General features: G+C 41.1%; 2 protein-coding genes across 6 annotated transcripts in view; one reads left to right on the forward strand and one right to left on the reverse strand.

The window, feature by feature from the left end:
* CCDC25 (coiled-coil domain containing 25) overlaps window positions 1–3,913 on the reverse strand; it is a 50,563-nt gene extending 46,650 nt beyond the window's left edge. For 2 of the 5 annotated variants that reach the window (XM_016185612.2, XM_060184885.1), the window contains exons 1-2: window positions 3,776–3,913; window positions 362–409 (exon numbers count right to left, since the gene is read on the reverse strand). In XM_016185612.2, the coding sequence (XP_016041098.1) occupies window positions 362–409; window positions 3,776–3,803 (76 nt within the window). In that variant the 5' untranslated portion in view covers window positions 3,804–3,913. The remainder of the gene's footprint in view (window positions 1–361; window positions 410–3,775) is intronic. The other 3 variants (XM_016185611.2, XM_060184884.1, XM_060184883.1) reach the window with 3 other exon arrangements.
* Window positions 3,914–7,170: 3,257 nt separating this feature from the next.
* The window catches only part of ESCO2 (establishment of sister chromatid cohesion N-acetyltransferase 2), a 19,012-nt gene continuing 5,079 nt past the window's right edge, over window positions 7,171–21,103 (forward strand). Inside the window, exons 1-6 of the mRNA XM_060171824.1 lie at window positions 7,171–7,310; window positions 9,519–9,584; window positions 11,783–12,575; window positions 15,587–15,674; window positions 16,831–16,888; window positions 20,211–20,466. Coding sequence (XP_060027807.1) covers window positions 9,532–9,584; window positions 11,783–12,575; window positions 15,587–15,674; window positions 16,831–16,888; window positions 20,211–20,466 — 1,248 coding nt within the window. The 5' untranslated portion in view covers window positions 7,171–7,310; window positions 9,519–9,531. The remainder of the gene's footprint in view (window positions 7,311–9,518; window positions 9,585–11,782; window positions 12,576–15,586; window positions 15,675–16,830; window positions 16,889–20,210; window positions 20,467–21,103) is intronic.

Genomic DNA, 21,103 nt, shown 5'->3' on the forward strand with positions numbered 1-21,103 from the left:
ACATAGTCCAATTAGTTCAAGTATTATGTGATGCTACTAAATCATAAGCAAGCTATGCTCTGGAATTTCTTTCTTTCTTTTTCTTTTTTTTAAGATTTACTTATGAGAAAGATAGGAGGAGAGAGAAAGAACCAGACATCACTCTGGCACATGTGCTGTCAGGGATCAAACTCGGGACCTCATGCTTGAGAGTCCAAAGCTTTGCCACTGTGCCACCTCCCAGACCACGCTCTGGAATTTCTTATGATAGATTAGCTATTAACAGCTGAAAACTTACAGCCAACAAATCTTGGAGGGAAAAGACAATGGAGACTTACTTACCTGCTCGAAATTTCAAAATCAAATGCTTTTGAAAACTTACTTTCATATTTATCCTTTCCCATGTAAATAGTGTAAGCAGATGAATTAACTAAGATAAAACAAAAATAAAAAGCAGTTAGGTAATTTCATCACCAACATTTGTTCTCTCATCTAAGTATGACCAACTGGGATAGGAGTCAAGTACCGCAAACAGCCCAACTGAGAGGTGCGGTCACAACTATTGTAAAGTATGGAGCTAGCTATCTTAAGCTGTTAAAAAAAACTGCAAGTACAGGTGGATTTAATGGGAAAATTTTTCTGCAGGTACACAGCTTCATTTGGCCAAACGGCCAGATATTTTCCCAGTAGGAAGCAGTTCTGACATGATAAAATGGAGAAAGTTGATCCAGCATCCTGGAAACTCACCTCCCCAAAGCTCTGTCCCACAATGAAAGACAGGGGCAGACTGGGATATATAGATCAACCTGCCAACACCCATGACCAGCAGAGAAGCGATTACAGAAGCCAGAACTCCCACCTTTGCACCCCAAAAATAATTTTGATGGATACTCTCAGTGGAAGAGATATGAGAGTGGGAAGATGTCCAGAGGGCTCTGGACTCCATTAGGACCCGGAGAGAGGATGAAAAGGGGAGAGACATTTGTGTGTGATAATAGGTTTATGTGTGATTTGGAAAGGAAGAGAAGACAGGACCTTAAAAAGAAAAAAACAAATATATATATATATATATATATATATATATATATATATATATAGACAGATAGGTACAGAAATGCTAGCTGACCCATATCTGCAACCTTGGGAGGACTGCTGTAGCTTGTAATAGAGGGACTGGGGGTTTGGAACTTTGGTGGTGGGAATGGTGCAGAATTGTACCCCTGTTGTTTTGTAATTCTCTAAATCATTATTAAATCACTTATTAAAAAACAAAAAAGACGAGGCCAGGTAATGGTGCACTGGGTTGAGCACACACATTACAATATGCAAAGACCCAGGTTTAAGCCCCCAGTCTCCAGCCGCAGGGGGAAAGCTTCATGAGTCGTGAAGCAGGTGCAGGTGGAAAGCTTCATGAGTGGTGAAGCAGGGCTGCAGGTGTCTCTCTGTCCCTCTCCCTATCACCACCCTTTCAATTTCTAGCTGTCTCTATCCAATAAACAAAGATAAAAATACATACATACATATATATGTAAAGAGAGAGAAAGAGAACAAGTTGATCCACCAAAGTCCCAGGTTCAATCCCCCACACCACCACAAACCAGAGCTGATCCGTGCTCTGGTGAAAAGAAAAATAAATAAATAATAAACAAAAGATAAAGTTGACTAACAAATGTGTTGCTGTGCTCTGTTCTATTAAGGGTACCTGAGTGTGTATGATTAATCATCAAAGGATTTCTGAATCCCTTTGAGAAGAATAAAGGCAGCTTGCAGAAAAAACACATAGTAGCTATACACACTGCCTGTGTTTTTATACATATTAGGGTTTATATGGATGTCAATGTTGCGGTAACTCTCACAAATGTGGAAGATAAAGACAGATGTTTGTGAGAGAGAGACTGTGCAAAACAAAAATAGTATAAAAAGGCTCTGCTACCTGAAAGCAAAAGTACACAAGAGCATGCAGAGAATATCCCCCAACACGTCATCTGCACTATTCCAGTCTTTAGGTTCACAGTTGTTCAACAATTTGTTTGGCTTTGTATGTTAACTCTCTTTTCAGCCACCGGTTAAATGGTTCCGGATGCCAACAAGATGCTGACCAGACTTCCCTGGAGAGATGACCCCACCAATGTGTCCTGGAGCTCCTCTTCCCCACTAGGGAAAGAGAGAGGCAGACTGGGAGTATGGACCGACCAGTCGACGCCCGTGTTCAGCGGAGAAGCAATTACAGAAGCCAGACCTTCCACCGTACCCCTCTTATTCTATGGTTCTGTTAACGTCTCCTTTCTTAAAAATAAAAAGGCTCTGCTGCGATTTTTCCGGCTAATTTGTTTCTAGTGTTTTTAATAATATGGATTAGACAAATCAAAACCATAGACACAGAGAAAAAGCTTATGGCACACAGTCAAATCTACGGTCAAAAGAGAGACAAAAAGACAGACAGAAAGAGAGGAGAGACCATGTGCTAGAATAGGAGGAACCTATTCTATTCTGGCGATGTGAATTATAACTTCTCTGGCCCTCGATGTTCTCATCCCTAAAGAGAAGGTACTGTCCTATTTATACTCATTAAAAACAACATGAAGGGAGCCGGTTGGTACCGCAGTGGTTAAGCGCATGTGGCTCAAAGCGCAGGGACCAGCGTTAAGAATCCCGGTTAAGAGCCCCTGGCTCCCCACCTGCAGGAGAGCCGCTTCACAGATGGTGAAGCAGGTCTGCAGGTGTCTATCTTTCTCTCCCCCTCTCTGTCTTCCCCTCTTCTTTCCATTTCTCTCTGTCCTATCCAACAACGACAACAACAAGAGCAACAAAAAGGAAATAAATAAATAAATAAATATTTTTTAAAAAATGAAGCTAGTCTCCCTTAAATTTTACCTTCAACAAGCGGGGAGAAATAGCAATAGTAGTGTACTATCATTAGGTTGAAAAATGTCACTTAGCAAACTTTAACATGAGTCAAGCATTCTGCTAGGAAAAAAGAGATCCCTTCCGCAGCCTCCTATCTCCAAGAGGTCACAAGCAGACAGCAAAAGGCGCACATGGTGCGTAAAGAGGGTTCCGGGACCAGGTGGCGGCGCATCCGGATAAGCAACACGCATTGCAGTGAGCAAGGACCCGGGTTCAAGCCCCCAGATTCCCACCAGCAGGGGGAAAGCTTCGCCAGTGGTGAAGTAGGGATGCAGGTGTCTCGTACTCCCTCCCCCCTCTCAATTTGTCTCTAACCAGGAATAAAGAAATTCATAAAAATATTTAAAAGAGGCTTTTAGAACAAGTGTACCTAAGCTCTCTGGGTAGCGACTGGGAGGGAAAAGCATTCGGAAAAGACAGAAGGCAAGAAGAGCTGTCTTCACCAGCAGTAACGGGGGCGGTTAACTCTAGGAATCCCAAAAGCTGAAAAACAGGTGGACGGACACACAGCTTTTTCTACGATGTGTGTATACATCCACACAAGTCCTCTCCTAACAGGGCAAGGACCGCTGCACTCCCTGGGAAGCAGAGCTGCTGGATGGTGATTTCCTTTCTTTCTCAATATGGATAACTACGAGGAGGTAACCGGAAGAAAATAAAGACAAAAATCAAACGAGGAGAGGGGAAAGTGTGTGTGTGTGTGGGGGGGGGGCGAGCACAGGCAAAAAGACATCGCGAAGGAGCGCGGGGAGAGGCAGTCGCTGCCCAGGCACTTTCGGACGCGGGCGGTCCACGCTCAGAGGCGGCCGGGGGTGGGGGGGGCGGCCCGGCCCAGGCTTCCGAGTCCCGCTGGGGAGCAGGGGCCTGGAGGCTGTCGGCGTCCACTCACCGCCGCTGCTAGTGTAGTAGAAGACCATGATTTCGGCGGAAGCAAGGAAGCCGCTCTCGATTCTCCAAGCGCAGGATACCAGAAACACCGAGGTTGCCGATGCCCCGGATCTCCTCCGCACACTTCCGGGTAAAGTCGGGTCGCGTCATAACGGGGCGTCGGCGCCATCTTTAATCCTGGCAAAGAGAAGGCGGCGAGGAAAGGTGCAAGTGGACCTTGAACCAAGTTCGTTTACTCAGAGTTGGAGAAGAGTCGTGACGTTTGACGATTGAAAAGCGGTGGGAAAGGGGCCGGGTGGTGGCGCACCTGGTTGGGCGCACATGTTACAGTCCAGAAGGATTTAGGTTCGAGCCCCTGGGCCCCATCTGGAGGGGGAAAACTTCATGAGTGGTGAAGCTGGGCTGCAGGTATTTCTCTGTCTCCCTGTCTATCACCATCTTCCCTCTCAATTTCTGGCTGTCTCTATCCAATGTATAAAAATAAAGATAACTTGGGTGGGGAGAATACAGGTCCATGAAAGATGATGAATGACATAGTGGGGGTTGTATTGTTAAATGGGAAACTGGGGAATGTTATGCATGTACAAACTATTGTATTTACTGTTGAATGTAAAGCATTAATTCCCCAATAAAGAAATAAATTATTTAAAAAAATAAATAAATAAAGATAACTAAAAAGAATAGAAAAAGAAAAGCAGTGGAAAACTAAATAAAAATGCCTCTTTCGGAATTTACTTTCTGACATTCCAGTATGTGGGTGCCCCAACCCTGAGACTTTTCTATGGGTTCAGCTGAGTTTCCCTCATCCCCACTTCACTCTACTATGAACCCACCAGTAATTGCATATAGTAGGAGGTCGTCGTTATTATTATTATTATTTTTACATTTTATTAGCGATTTAATACTGATTTACAAAATTACATGTCAACAAGGGTATCATTCCCACCACTGCAAGCCACAGCAGCTCCCCTAAGGATGTAGACTTGGGCCAACCATCATCTCTACAACCATCTGTCTACGTTTGTACATAATGGCCCCCTTTTTCTTCCAGGTCTAGTCCTCTCTTCCCCTCCATGGCACTCATGACACCATTACTACATCCAAATGTTCCTCTCCTTTTCCTCCTCTCTGGGTGCTGATGGAGCTGGCGTTAAGAGCCTTCTTATCCTCTTCCTCCTATCACTTCTACCCCACTGGGAGTGTGGATCAAGATTGTTTTGGGAAGCAGAAAGTGGGAATTCTGGCGTCTGTAATTGCTTCTCTGCTGGATTTGGGCATTGGCAGGTCGATCCATACTCCCAGCTTGTTTCTATCTTTCCCTTCTTCTAGTGTTTGCCCTTCTTCCGTAGCCAGTCAACAGCGTCAGGTTGAGCCTGATGTAAAGTTTCGAGACCTCCTTTGAATCTGGAGAGGTGGCAGTCATTGACTATGTGGGTCATAGTCTGTCTGTAGCCACAGGGGCAGTTCGGGTCGTCTCTGGCTCCCCAGCAATGGAACATAGCGGCGCACCGGCCATGGCCTGTTCGATAGCGATTGAGGAGAGCCCAATCTTTCCCTAGTGGGCCAGAGCTCTGGAGGCGTGAGGATCCAGGACATATTGGTGAGGTTGTCTGCCCAGAGAAGTCAGGATGAAATCATGGTAGCGTCTGTAACTTGGTGTCTGGAAGGTGGCAGGACATAAAGTGAGGCAAAATGGTTAGGAAATGAGCAGGAACCAAAAAGTAGGATTATAGCAGATAAAACTAGGGATCTTAGGGTAGAAGGAAGCTAGGAAGCCCATTTTGGGTATGTTTCTAAGAGCACACAACTATGGCAGTTTTTGCTTGAGTTTAATAACTAACATGAAGTTGGATAAAAATATTGTCTGAGAAAATAGTGTCAGTAGAGAAAAGGGCTAGAAAGTTGGCTTAGAGCAGTGAGTAGCTCCCATTCTTGAATAAATTCTGTGGATAAAATTAACTATTTACCTCCATCCACCTGACCCAGGGTATATATACATACATGGTTTTTGCACAAGAGTCTGTGTAGCCTTTAAGTGCATACTGGTCTGAGCTTGAAGCTCACAGCTGGGAACATGGTAGGCTACATTCAGGACAAGTCTTCCTGAGTGTCTGAGCAGTGCTCTGGTCTTTTTTTCTCCTTGTGAAACTAAATGTCACTGCTCAGCTCTGATTTAGGGTGCTGGGTATTTTAAACTGGGATCTTTACTGCTTCAGGCATGAAGCCTTTTTGGTAACTTGTGTGTTCTACCGGGTGTGCCAACACCAAGCCCTCTTTCTCCATTTCTTTATCTTTTCCTTTCCATAACACTATTCAGCTCTGATTGGTGGTGGTGCAGAAAGTTAAACCTGGGATTTTGAAGCCTGAGGTAGGATTAGTCGTCTTGCATTATAATGTTATATCTCCTAGGAAGTCTTTATTTTTGCATAATGATTATGCTAAACTCTACAGCAGCAAACTTTGCCATTTTACCAAGACCATTTTTCATTCTGAGAGGGACACAACACCAGAGTTTCCACCATTGCCAGAGCATCTCTAACGTGTTGCTGGGGATCTGATATGGTTAGCTAAATGTCTGGATATATATAATTCTAAAGACTTATTTCATATTAGAGTTTCACACTGAGAGAAATAGAGACATGGCAGAGCATCACTAACACATATGTTGCTGAGACTGCATTCATAAGCCTCAAGTAGAGTCTTGTGCTATCTCTTGAGATATTTTTCTCAGTTGCCTGGCAATTACATATTAAAGCCCTAAATAAATGTCTATAACTTGGTAAAATATAGAACTATCAAACAAAAATTATTAATAGCAACAAATTAAAGAATTTCAGTTTAACAGCAAAGCTTCAGGTATAAAAAAAATACTTGGAGAATCTTGGAGAGGTAGCTTTACATAAAATATATTACACCGAGTGACCCCATAAGGTTCCAAGACTTCAAGAGGGTGAATTGGGGCCGAAAACAGCAGTTCCCAGAATACCCTTCAAGAAGGCCTTGGGAAAGGAATCGATTCTGCCCTGAGGCATTGTGGGAATCGTAGTTTTCTCCGCGAGAGTGTTTGGCTTTCCAAGGGCGGGAGAATCTGAGAGACCTCCTCCTGCCTGGGCGGGGCAAAGTCTAGCGAGCAGCCAATCACTAGAGTCAAACTAGGACAGTGCAGCTAACTGACCAATCAGAACGCAGCGGCTTCCGCCTTGACCGGCGCGCGATAATTTGAACACACTGTTGAGGCGATCGGTGCGTATGCGGCAAAGAAGACGCGGGGCGCACAAACTGGGGTAAACGCGGCGAGCAGGGAAGCCGGGAGTCTGTGGACGTGCGGAACTATTGACCAGGAGGAAAAAGTTTTTACCCTTTGGGCTTGGCGGGTGGGCTGCCAGACACTGGCGGGTCTGGCTCTTGCGAGGCACGGGGCTGCCTTCCTGTCCTGACTGGGTCGAGCGCTCCAGGGCGTGCTGGTGCCTCCTCCCGCCCTCCCCTCCTGCCTGGGAAGGGTCTGCCTGCCTTCTGGTTTCCGGAGTCCTTGCAAGGTCCGTTCACTTGGCTTTGAAATCACGGCTGTGTAACTTGGGGGGAGGGGGGAATCTGTTGGGGAGCTAGCTAGCTGCTGAAGTAGGAAAAGGGAGAAAGACTAGACACTGAGGTGTGTTTCCCCCATTTTCAGTTTGGGAGAGTTAACCAGCAACCACTGAGGGTGGCCGGGATGGGAGCGCAGGACTTGAACTTGCAATCTGGGGAAAGATGACTCAAGGATTATAGTCAGGCAGGCTTCACCAAAGAGTGAAACTGGGATGAATGAGACCGGTGCGTGCGCCCTCAAATGGGATAAAAGTTCTCCTTCGAATCATTCTCTGATTCTCAACAACTGTCTAATACTCTTTTCCTAGCTCTACTTTTCTTTTCTTTTTTTTTTCCTTGCTTCCAGAATTATTTGGGAGCGGGGGGGGGGGTAGATAGCATAATGGTTATGCAAACAGACTCTCATGCCTGAGGCTCCAAAGTCCCAGGTTCATACCCCGCACTGCCGTAAGCCAGAGCTGAGCAGTGCTCTGGTAAGTAAAACAAAATAAATAAGAAATAAAAACTTAGAAGCAAAAGAAAAAAAAAAAGAATTATCTGGAGGCCATTTTCTCCTTTTTTTATTTTATTACTTTTTGTAATTGGACAGGACAGAAATTGAGAAAGGAAAGGAAGACAGAGAGGGGGAGAGAAAGACAGACACCTGCAGACCTGCTTCACCGCCTGTGAAGCGACTCCCCTGCAGGTGGGGAGCCGGGGGCTCGAACTGGGATCCTTATGCCGGTCCTTGTGCTTAGCGCCACGTGCGCTTAACCTGCTGCTACCGTCCAGCCTCCCTTTGTCTTTTTCTTTTATTTCTTTATTTATTATTTTTTTTTGCTACTACCATGTAGTGGATTTTTCCTTTTCTTAATGTCATGGGTTAAATATTAATAGGACTTGGTATTTAATTTTTAGAACATTTCTAGTGAGAGAAAAAAAACTAGATCATCCCTGCATATGTCCAGGATCAAACTAGGGACCTCAAACTTGCAAGACCTGCCTTCTAATCGCTGAGCTACCTTGCAGGTCCACTTACATTTATTTATTGGCGAGAAAGAGAGAACACTCTGGAACAGTGGATACTGCGTGGTTGGGAGTTCAGCCTCTTATCCACCTGGCAGGCATTTAAGTTTTTCTTTTGGCAGCTGGAAGAGGGATAGTGAATGGCTGAAACTTTGCATCTGTATGATTCAGCCCCTTCCAATCAACTTCCCCTCCCACACACACAGAGGGTGAGAGATAGGAAGTAAAAGGAGAAACATACAGCATAGTACCTCTTCATCACTGAAGCTTCATTCTTGTTTGTATGGTGGCTGGGGCCATGAACATGGCCTCCTGCATTGTAAAGTGCAACTAACAGATGTTTTCGATTTGCCTTTTTTTTTTTTTTTTTTTTAACCAAAGCCCTGCTCAGTCCTAGCCTATGGTGGTGCCAGGCATTGAACCTGGGGTTAACAGTGCCTCAAAGTCATTTGTGCTATGTGTCCCCTGTCCATTTTTTTTTTTAAGACTTATGTATTAACAGGAGAATCAGGGCAATTTTCTAGCATATGTGAAACCTCATGTGTGGCTTTTTTTTTTTTTTTTTTTGATAGGACGGAAAGAAATTGAGCAGAGAGAAAGAAAAAGACCATTGCAGCATTCCTGACTTGCTCATGAAGGCCCTCCTCCCTTGCAGGTGGGAAGCAGGGCCTTGAACTGGGTCCTTGAACAGGTGCGCCACTGCCCTGTCCCTAATTACTACTTCTTAAATTTTATTTATTTATTAATGAGAAAGGTAGGAGAGAGAAAGAACCAGACATCATTCTGGTACCTGCGTTGCTGGAGATTGAACTTGGGATCTTCTGCATGAGAGCTTAATGCTTTATCCAATGTGCTATCTCCCAGACCACCTGAATTATTTTTTAAGTTTCTATGATCTCTCTGAACCATCACATATCTGAAAACTATCACTTTTTTTTTTTTTTTTTGGTCTTCAAGCTGACTTTCAGATGGAGACAAAAAGAAACCAAAGCATCAAAGCTTTCTCCAGTGTATTGGGGGCCAGTGTCAAATTTGTGTGGTGCACATGGTAAAGCAAGGCACTATCCAACTGTTTCAGATTTCTGACGTCTGGTAGAGTGGTTTTAATGCTTGTCCGATGAATTGGGTTATAGTAATTGTTCTGTTGTTTTCAGGGATTCAATTAAGATGTCAGCTCTCACTCCAAGGAAAAGGAGGCAGTGCTCTTTGAACAATGACAAGTGAGTCTCTCCTTAGAGCGTATCTAACAAAAAAACGAAATCTACCTTCTTGTCGCTCTCTTCTTTCTTCAAGCTCTTAAATTTCCATTCTCCTATTCACATGCTTCTTGTAACTATGGTGATATTTTATATACTAGTTCTAGTCTACAAATAATGCAAACTTTTTTTTTAGATTTATTATCTTTATGTATTTATTGGATAGAGACAGCCAGAAATCAAGAGGGAAGAGAATGATAGAGAAGGAGAGAGACAGAGAGAAACCTACAGACCAGCTTCACCACTTGCAAAGCTTTCCTCCTGGTGAAAGGTGGGGACCGGGGCTTGAACCTGGGTCCTGGCACATTGAAATATGTACTCTCAACCAGGTGTGCCACCACCCTCCCCCTATGTAATGCCAACTTTCATAATTCTTTAAGCATTTGGAGAGAATAAGGGATAAGTTATCTGTTTCCCATAGCTTGGAAATATACGTGGAATCTGTTATTACCTTGCTCCTTTAAAATCTCTTTAGGTAATCTTTAACATCTTTTGCATACAGTACCTCATCTGTAAGCACTCTTAGAAAGACTCCACTCAGTACTTACTACATGTCATAAAAGAGATAGGAATTACTTAGTTAAGACAGAAATAGGTTTTAAGACATACATATATATCAGTGCTTTTTAAAAAATATTTATTTTCTTTTTCTTGCCCTTGTTTTTATTGCTGTTGTAGTTGTCAGTGAACTTTTTTATGAACAATGTTTTCTTTTTTTTTTTTTTTTAATCTTTATTTATTGGATAGAGACAGCCAGAAGTGAGAGGAAGGGGGAGACAGAAACCTGTAGCACTGCTTCACCACTTGCAAAGCTTCCACCTGCAGGTGAGGGCGGGGCTCGAACCTGGGTCCTTGAGCATTGTAACGTGCTCAACCAGGTGCGCCACCACCTGGCTCCCAGTGTTTTCTTTTTAAAAATATATTTTTAAATTTTTTAAAAGTTTTTTTTTAATATTTATTTATTTTCCCTTTTGTTGCCCTTGTTGTTTTATTGTTGTGGTTATTATTGTTGTTCTTGATGTCATCATTGTTGGTTGGATAGGACAGAGAGAAATGGAGAGAGGGAGGGGAAGACAGAGAGGGGGAGAGAAAGATAGACGCCTGCAGACCTGCTTCACCGCCTGTGAAGCGACTCCCCTGCAGGTGGGGAGCCGGGGCTCGAACTGGATCCTTTCGCCTGTTCTTGTGCTTTGCGCCACGTGCGCTTAACCCACTGTGCTACCGCCAGACTCCCTATTTTTAAATATTTTATTTATTTATTAATGAGGGATAGGAGGAGAGAGACAACCAGACATCACTGGCGCATGTGCTGCCAAGGATTGAACTCAGGACCTCATGCTTCAGAATCCAACAGTTTATCCATTGTACCACCTCCGGAACCACCCTTTCCTTTCTCCTTCCTTCCTTCCCCTCCCTCCCTTCCTTTCTTCCTCCCTTCCTTCCTCTCCCTCCCTCCCTCCCTTCTTTCCTTCCTTCCTCCCTTCCTTCCTTCCTTCCTTCCTTCCTTCCTTCCTTCCTTCCTTCCTTTTTCTCTCTCCTTCTTTCTGATAGAGAGGCAGAGAAAGTGAAAGAGACCACAGCATGAAGCTTCTTTCAGTGCAATGGAGGCTAGGTTTGAACCTGGGTTGTAAGCATAATAAAGCAGCACACTATCAACTGAGCCAGTTCAGTGGTTCTTGGACAGTTTCCTTTTTTTTTTTTTTAAACCAGGGCACTACTCATCTCTGGCTTCAAATCCTCAGTCATGAGAGTTTCTTTGCATAGCCATTATGCTTCTCCCACCCTACAGTGTTCACAAAAGACCAAGATACTACTTTTGGAAAACATTTGACTTTTGTGATTTGGTAAAAACAGAACTTGAGAATTATATTAAGCTAGTAAATGAGGTATATTTATGGTTCTTGGAGGTTCCTTTTTTTTTTTTTCCTATGAGTTACAGATAGAGTTATTATTTTTTAATCATTATTTGTTTTACCAGAACACTGCTCAGCTCTGGCTTTTGGTGGTGTTGGGGATTGAACCTCTGGTGCCTCAGGCTTGAAAGTGTTTTGCACAACCACTAGGCTGCCTCCCTTACCCCAGGTAGTTACTGTTCAGTAGTAGATTGACAGGAAAATTACAGCAAAATGATATTTATCAATGGTTTTTGTTTCTTGTCATAGTCTTTTAGCAGACAATTCATCAAAGAAGTTAATTTTGGGCTTTACTGAAAATACATTGCTGTCATCTAATAAAAAGCACATTTGCCAAAGCAGTGATGAGAACGAATTAAAGGTACACAGCTCTCAGCAGGGCCATTTCATTTCCAGCCCACTCAAAGTTAGAGAAAACGGATTACCGCCAGCAAATCAGAGTTCACCATTTAAATCTGCTGTGTCTGCTGTATCCTTTTACAACAAAGACAAGTGGTACCTCAATCCGTTGGAAAGGAAGCTGATTAAAGAGAGTAGAACCACTTGTGAAAAAACCACTGATGCAGATAAACCTTTCTCCATCGTGAGAGAAGAAATGCAGAGACAACCTGTCTGTTCCAAGAAGATGAAGAAAAAACCACAGAAAAGTTTAACTGCGAAATATCGACCAAGTTATAAGTGCACCAAGCCTGTATTGAAAAATTCTAAAATTGCCAAGCAAAATCGAGTGGCCTATAAATCAGTTACAGAGACAGAGAACAGCTATTCAGTTGAAAAAAACTTGAATGCTCCTCGAGTTCTAAGCCAAAAAGTCAAACCGCAAGTTACACTCCAGGGTGGGGCTGCATTTTTTGTTAGTAGAAAAAAATCATCTCTGAAAAATCTGAATAAATCCGAAGTCATTGAAGATTCTGATGGAGGGACTGTCAATGAAAGAAAAAAAACTGAGATGAAGCAGGTGGCAAAGGCCTTGTTACTAGAAAAGGAACTGGATATTGAACTGCTGGGTGTAAGAAGTGAAAATGAAGAGAAATTAATAAAGGTAAAGAATATAGCACTTTTAAAATTAAGCTTTCTATATAGCAAGATTACACATATATACATATACATACACATACACACACATCTATCAAAGCAGAATATCATTTCCTTTATAATCTGAAACTGAATTGTATGGATTAATCATAAAGAATTTAGAGACAGGTGGAACAGCCTGGGAGGTGATGCAGTGGATATAGTATTGAACTCCATAGCATCAGGTACCAAAGGTGATACTCTTGATTATCTCTCTCATTAATAAATATGTGAAATCAAATAGGGGGCCAGGCAATGGTGCACCTGGCTGAGCGTACAAGTTACCATGCACAAGCCCCGGCTTCCCACTTGCAGGGGTGAGGCTTCCTGAGCAGTGAAGCAGATAGGCAGGTGTCTATCTCGCTTTCCGCTCTCAATTAAGAATGACTGCTGGTAGTTGTGGATTCATAGTACAGGCACCACACTTCAGCAATAACCCTAGTTGCAAAATAAACTAAAAACAAAAAATAGAGACAGGGTATGAAGAAGATAGTGCTTTTCTTTTATTTATTTATTTTTTTGGGGGGTGCGCTTTAGGGAAGCTCACCAACATTTTTTTCTACATTAAGGTATATACGTCATTAAATTCCCTCATGAATAACATCCAGACAGCTTAATAATTCATCTGGTCATCAGTGTTTTATTTTCTTCCTTTGTGGGGAAAGCATGTTGATGTGTGTGAGAAGAAAGAATATAAATTCAAAACTTAGAGAAGTATTAGACATCATTTGTTCCTTTAAAAAGTTGGCAATGTTTTTAGAGAGTAGAAATAAAATTCAGGGATGGAGAGATAATGATAATGCAAAAGACTTTAGTTCCTGAGGCTCCAAGTTCCCAGGTTCAAGCTCAGACACCACTATAAACCAGATTTGAGCTGTGCTCTGGTGCAAACAACAAAAAAGTCTGTTTTTTTTGTTTGTTTGTTTGCTTGTTTTATTGCCTCCAGGGTTATTGCTGGGGCTCTGTGCCTGCATTAGGAATCCACTGGCAAACGCTAGAAGAAGGAATCCACTGCTCCTGGAGGCTTTTTTTCCCCTTTTGTTGCCCTTGTTGTTTATCATTGTGTAGTTGTATTATTATTGTTGTTGTCATTTCTGTCGTTCTTGTTGGGTAGGACAGAGAGAAATGGAGAGAGGAGGGGGAGTCAGAGGGGAGAGAAAGACACCTGCAGACCTACTTCACCGCTTGTGAAGCGACTCCCCTCCAAGTGGGGAGCCGGGACTCGAACCAGGATCCTTCCGCCTGTCCTTGTGCTTAACCCGCTGTGCTACCGCCTAACTCCCGAAATTTTTATATTTATTTATTTTCCCTTTTGTTGCCCCTGTTGTTTTTTATTGTTGTTGTAGTTACTGTTGTTGATGTCTGTCGTCATTGTTGGGACAGAGAAATGCAGAGAGGAGGGGAAGACAGGGAGAAAGACACCAGCAGACTTGCTTCACCGCCTGTGAAGCGACTCCCCTGCAGGTAGAACCCAGATCCTTATGCCGGGCTTTGCGCTAGGGCTTTGCGCCACGTGCTCTTACCCGATTCCCTTTCTTTTCTATTTAACCAGAGCACTGCTCAGGTCTGGTGGGGGATTTAACCTGGGACTTTGGAGCCTCAGGCATGAGAGTCTCTGCATAACCACTATATTACCCACTTCCTTTTTAACACTGTTAAATGTACTGTTAAATGGAATCTTCTTTCTAATGAAATCATGATAATCTAACTAGTGATTTTTCAATTCATCATAGTTTCTTTTTTTACTTCCCAGAGCCCTACTCAGCTCTGGCTTTTCTAGTGGTATGGAGCATTGAACCTGGGACTTTGGAGCCTCAGGCATGACAGTCTGTTTGCATAACCATTATGCTATCTCCCCCACCCCATGCTTTTTTTTTTTTTTAATTTTTTATTTATTTTATTTATTCCCTTTTGTTGCCCTTGTTATTTTATTGTTGTAGTTATTATTGTTGTCATTGTTGGATAGGACAGAGAGAAATGGAGAGAGGAGAGGGGGAGAGACCGAGAGACACCTGCAGACCTGCTTCATACTTGTGAAGCGACTCCCCTGCAGGTGGGGAGCCAGGGCTCGAAAGGGGATCCTTATGCTGGTCCTTGTGCTTTGCCACCTGCGCTTAACCCGCTGCACTACAGCCTGACTTCACGCAATGTATTTTTTAAAAAATATTATTTTAATGAGAAAGATACAGAGACAAGAGCAGTGCTCAACTCTGTTTTGTGGTTGAGCTACGGATTGAACCTGGAATTTAAGATCCTCTGGCATGCAAGTCTTACATAACCATTAAGCTAACTTCCCATCTCCCACACTGTATTTTGACATATTGTGTTGGTTACATGGCTGTACACACTTGTCAGAACTAATCAAATTGTGTACTTTTACATCTGCACTACGTTGTTTATAAATATACTTAGTCTTTTTTTTTTAACTGGGCAAATCTCAAGTAAAAAAAAAAAATTCAGTCCAGCAAATAAAGAGAGCAAGTTAGGGAGACAGCAGATTTGAACCTGGCCCCCAGAGGAATGAAGGACCTTTCAGTGCTGTGATCTCTTTCCTTCTCTCTGACCTTTAAAAAAAAAAAAGAAAATGTTATAGTTATTAACTCAGCTTTTTATTATTATTATTTTTGCCTCCAGGGTTATTGCTGGGGCTTGGTGCCTGCACCACGAATCCATTGCTTCTGCAGACCATTTTTCCCTTCCCCCTTGTTATTATTATTATTGCTGTCATTGCTGGATAGGACAGAAATCAAGAGAGGAGGGGAAGACAGAGAGGGAGAGAGAAAGGTAGACACCTGCAGACCTGCGTCACTGCCTGTGTGGTGACTCCCCTGCAGGCCGGGAGCCGCGGGCTCGAACCAGGATCCTTAGGCCGGTCATTGCGCTTAACTCAAGTTTTTTAAAGAAACATTTACAAGGGTTCATTCATTAGAAAATGGTTAAGAATTATATGTTTGCTTTAGTTTGTCTATTAATTTTCAGAAATCATCAGATGAAGTAGCTTCAAAGGACTATAGACCTGATGAAAATAAGTGTTTTCCTTTAAAGGAGTTTGTCAGTGACAAGGCAGGTAAGTAAAAGAAAACGTCTCAATATTTATTATACACCAGTGCTTATTTCAAATTTATTTAACTTTCGATAATGCTTGTGTGACATGTGTTAGTATGTAAGTATGCATAGCAAATAACTGTAAGTCACTACAAATAAGTATAAATTAGACATTTGTCACCAATGCATATTTGTAAGCATGATTTAGTAAGGCATAGAAAAGACACTGAGAATGGTCCAAGAGGTGTTCAAGTAGGTAAAGCACTAAACTCTCAAGTATGAGGTCCCAAGTTCAACCCCTAACAGTACAAGTACCAGAGTGATATCTGTTTTTTTCTCTTATCTTTTTCATTGATAAATAAATGAAATAAATAAATAAAAATCTATTAAAAAAAAAAGAAATAGAAAAGACATTGAAATAGCAACAGCCCAGTAAATCAACATTTCCTCAAATAAAGTGAGTGATGTTGCTATTCGGAAAAAGGAGAAATGTGCTCATGTTAAATGCACATACACAGAATGGCAGAAGGAAGTCCTTGGATGTAGTGAACTGTCTTGATAGTTTTATTTTTAATTTTTAAATTATCTTCTTATTTATTTACTGCTTAGAGACAGAAATTGCGAGGGAAGGGAGAGGAAGAGAGAAAGAAAGACACTCTCAGCACTGCTTCACCACTTATGAAGCTCCGCCCTTGCAAGTGGGAGGCCAGATGCTTGACCCTGTGTCCCGTGCATTATAACATATATGCTCAACTGCCCTGTGTTGATAGTTTTATGACTACACACATTTCCAAATATTTTACAGTGTATAGATTAGTTAGTGGCATGGGGAGTGATACAGTTAATAACGTTTTGGACTCTTAAACATGAGGTCCTGAGTTAAGGTCCCAGTGTTGCATATTCCAGAGTGATGCAAGTATTTTGGTTTTTTAAAACTTAAAAATATTTTTATTTATAATAAAATGGATAGAGACAGAAATTGTGAATGGAGAGAGAGAAAGAGAGATATCTGCAGCACTGCTTCACAACTTGTGAAGCTTCCCTTCTGCAGGTGAGGAGAACCAGGGGTCCTTGTACTATGCTGCTATCTGGCCACATTTTTTTTTTAACTTTTAAAAATGACTTAGAACTTTTGAGTTTATTTTTAATATAAAATATTGCCATTTCTCTCTTACCAGTTTCTTCTGATTCCGTTGTCTATCCTATCTTCAGCATATCTTCAGTCAATACAAAGAGGTGGGTATTACTCTTATATTAATGTATAATATTTGCTTCATTATATAGGTCCCCTGGGTCTCTTCTTTTTTTTAATTTATATTCCTTTTTCTTTTTTTTTTTTTATAATTGTTGTGGTTATTGTTATGATGTTGTTGCCAGATAGGACAGAGAGAAATGGAGAAAAGAGGGGAAGACCGATGGGGAGAGAAAGATATAGACAATTGCAGACCTGCTTCACTTGTGAAGCGAACACACACACACACACCCGCAGGTAGGGAGCTGGGGGCTCAAACCAGGATCCTTACGCCAGTCCTGGAGTTTCACGCTCTGGTTTGGTTTATGGTAGTGTGGGGGGGGGGGGGGGAATTGAACCTTGGACTTTGGAGCCTCAGGCATGAGAGTCTGTTTGCATAACCATTATGCTATCTACCCTCCGCCCTCTTTTTCTTTTTTTATAGCATGTACTCTGTAGAGCATTGTTTCTTTTCCACTAAAAGCATGCTGAAAATAGATGAAAATCAGACTTTCATAAAAACATTATAAGAACTTGAAAAACGAAAGAAGGGCAATTCTTTATAGGCTTGATTAATAGTAACTGCTTACATTATTACTCAGTATCTGAGCCGTAATACAGAGTTATACCAATTGTTTCAATCCTTACAATAGCCTAGAAGGTGAATACTACTGATTCTGTTTTCAGCTGAGAAAAAAATTAGTGATTTGGCCACCCTTCCACAACTCTAAGGTAGCAGAGCTAGAACTAGAATCTATATAAGAATCAAAGTCCACTAGTCTGGACAGTCATCCCTGAATGATAACATATTAATGTAGTTATCTATTCAGTGAGTGTCAACAGCCTCATGATATACCATTATTACCCCATTTTATAGATTAGGAGATTGTGGGCAGAAGAATAAGTAGTTTTCAGCATCTTAAAGTAATTCCAGTCCCTGCTAAGGTTTTTCTATTCCAGTCAACTCTGAGATTGGAGCAGAAAGCATGATGAATATAAGCATAAGTGGAAAAGCTTGGGGGAAAGTTTCTTATAATCTAAATATCTTCCCAAGCAGCTATGATTTTTTCTCTACTATTTCATGATAGAGATAGTGCGGTAAGGAAATTGCCACCTAAATTTTCTTACTTTTTTGGGACACCTAACCTTATATTGCTTCAGATTTGCTTAGGTAGGCAATTTTTTCTCTTCAAAAGCCCATCCTTAGTTGTTTTCACCTTTTTCACTGTTTTCTCTATTTCATTTTTCATGATAACTTTTCAAGTGACAGGGAAGACAGAATGATGGCTATGCAAAAGACTTTTGTGCCTGAGACTCCAATCTCCCTATACCACCATAAGTAAGAGCTGAGTAGTTTTCCGGTAAGGAAAAAGGAAGGAAAGGGAAGGGGGGAGACAAGTAAATCAGAATAAATTACAAGAGGTCAGGAATGAGGTTTTTGTTGTTGTTGCTATTTGTTTTTGATTCAGAGAGGGTGTGAGGCAAAGAGCAAAAGAAACTATCGCACCAAAGCTGCTTCATTATGGTGGTGGGCCACAATGAGTTGTGCACATGGCAAAGCATGAACTATTGCCAGCCCTTAGACTATATATATATATATATATATATATATATATATATATATATATATATATATATATATAAAATTATACATACATATATTACAGGTATATACTAATAATTTATCAGATATGTTAAGGGTGTCATAACCAGTATTTATTTTGTAATGGAATAATACTTCTCATATAACCAATATATTAAGTGAAATATACATATTTGTATTTTTTAAGTTTTACTTAATTTTATTTCTTTTACCAGAGCACTACTCACCTCTGGCTTATGGTGGTGTGGGGGATTGAACTTAAGACTTTGGAGCTTCAGGCATGAGAGTTTGCATAACCATTATGCTATCTACCCCCATCCTACATATTTATACTTGTCTCTCCACTTTTCCAAGTCCCACAGTACAGCTGCTAAGATGGCACTGATGACTGTGTCTTGGCACTATGTCTTGGCCCTGGGATATTCTTTCTTTTTTCTACCCGCTGGCTATGTTCATGTACCCACTTGGACAATAAGCTTTCTTTCTGAAATCCAGCTGCAGACAGATGAGTCTACAATGACCATGCCTCTGGAAGTCTCTAAGATACCTAATTCTGGTGGTGGGAATTATGTGGAGTTGTACCCCTCTTATCCTATGGTTTTTGTGAGTGTATCCTTTATATAAATAAAAAATTTTAAAAATAATAATAAAGGAAAAAAAATTGTCTGGAGTGGGAAAGTTCCAGCAAAGAAATAGTTATATCTACTAGCCGGATTTGAATTTGGGCTCCTTTCTGTAACATTTTTAAAATCCTAATCCCAGCATTCTTTCCTAATGGAAAAAGTTAACTTTATCCAGCCAAAACTTTCTTGCTTTCTTCTTTCCTAAGAAGTTCCAGATAGTGAGATGTTACTTTAGTTATGAGGATAAGTAGATTTATTAGCCTCACTCCTGCCCCTGTGAAAAGTTGTCAGATTATGTTATACTGGTAACTGACTTCATATGGGTCTTTCAGTGTTAGAGTTTGCTTATCTGTTATTCTAGGGACTTTTTTTTTATACCTACTTTGGTATAGTGTAATAATAAATAAAACTTACACAGAAATCTTAAACATGAATGTGTGGTACTATAGTAAAAGTCGCATTGGACTTGGAGTCAGAAGGAAATCTGAATCTTGTCACTGCCATTCTGTATTGACCTTGTGATTTATCAGTCCTCTCTGAAGTGGGGATTCAGGTTCCCCATTATCCCTATAACTCTTTATCAAGTTTTTTTTAATTAATTTTTTTATTTATTCCGGAGAAAGATAGGAGGAGAGAAAGAACCAGACATCACTCTGGTACATGTGCTGCCAGGGATTGAACTCAGGACCTCATGGTTGAGAATTCAATGCTTTTTTTTTTTTTTTTTAATTTTATTATCTTTATTTGCATATTGGATAGGGACATCCAGAAATTGAGAAGATAGGGGAGACAGAGGGAAAGAGACACAGAGACACTTGCAGCACAGCTTCACCAATAGTGAAGCTTTCCCCATATAGGTGGGGGCCAGGGGCTCGAACTGAGGTCCTTGCAGACTGTAACATGCACACTCAACCAATTGTACCACCACCTGGCCCCTATTGAATCCAATGCTTTATCCACTGCCCCACCTTCCGGACTACTCTTTTCCTTAATAGAAAACACTAAAAATTTGAAGATGCCTTGAAAATGTTATTATATTTCACTGTAATTCTTCAAATACATTGAAACTTTAAATAATACTTACCAACTTTCCATTTTTAGACCTTTACTTGAAGAACAGTCTTCAGGGGGATCTACCATGCCTACTAATGTTGTGAAGCAGAAAAGTGTTAATACCAGAGATATAAATAAAGAGACAAAAGACCAGTTCATCATTGTGAGTAACTTTAAAATTAAGCTCCTCCTGCATGTACTCTCCGATACAGATCCTGAAGTGACATGCTACCTTAGCATCAGTGATAGCCTCAGTTTTGTAACTGCCATCTTTGTTTTGTTGAGAGCATTTGACACTAGTCAGGTAGGTGTTTGAACTGGTAGTCCCAGGCAATGCTGAGTACTCAGAATGCTGATGAATAAGCTGTTAACTTACTCATTGAAGATTTAATGAGAATAATTATACTGTACTAGATATGCATTTTGCAAGTAACAGCTGTCAGCCGAATTTGGCCTATGACCCATGGGCTGGAGATGGTTTTTACATTTTGAAGCATTAAGAAAATAAATTTTGACCAAAAAATACCTGATCAGCAGAATTTAAAACATCACTGTCCTTTGTAAAAAAAAAAAAATTGCTTGTGGTAGGGGTAGATAGCATAATGGTTATGCAAACAGATTCTCATGCCTGAGGCTCCGAAGTCTCAGGTTCAGTCCCCTGCACCACCATAAGTCAGAACTGATCAGTGCTCTGGTTAAAAAAAATAAAAATAAAAAATTAACAAAGAAAAAAAGAGAATGCTTGCCAACATATGCATTAGACAATTTAAAACCTGATACTTTTTTTTGTTTTTTAACCTGATACTTTCAGTTGCATTTTGCAGCGCTTTAGAAAGGAATGTGAATATAAGCCATAGCATTGAATATTCCTGTTTTCCTTATATTAATTAAATTTATTTATACTTTTCCTGAACCTTTAAAAATAATTATTCCTTCATTAG

The sequence above is a fragment of the Erinaceus europaeus genome, chromosome 2 (genome assembly GCF_950295315.1).
Source record: "Erinaceus europaeus chromosome 2, mEriEur2.1, whole genome shotgun sequence".
Lineage (NCBI taxonomy): Eukaryota > Metazoa > Chordata > Mammalia > Eulipotyphla > Erinaceidae > Erinaceus > Erinaceus europaeus.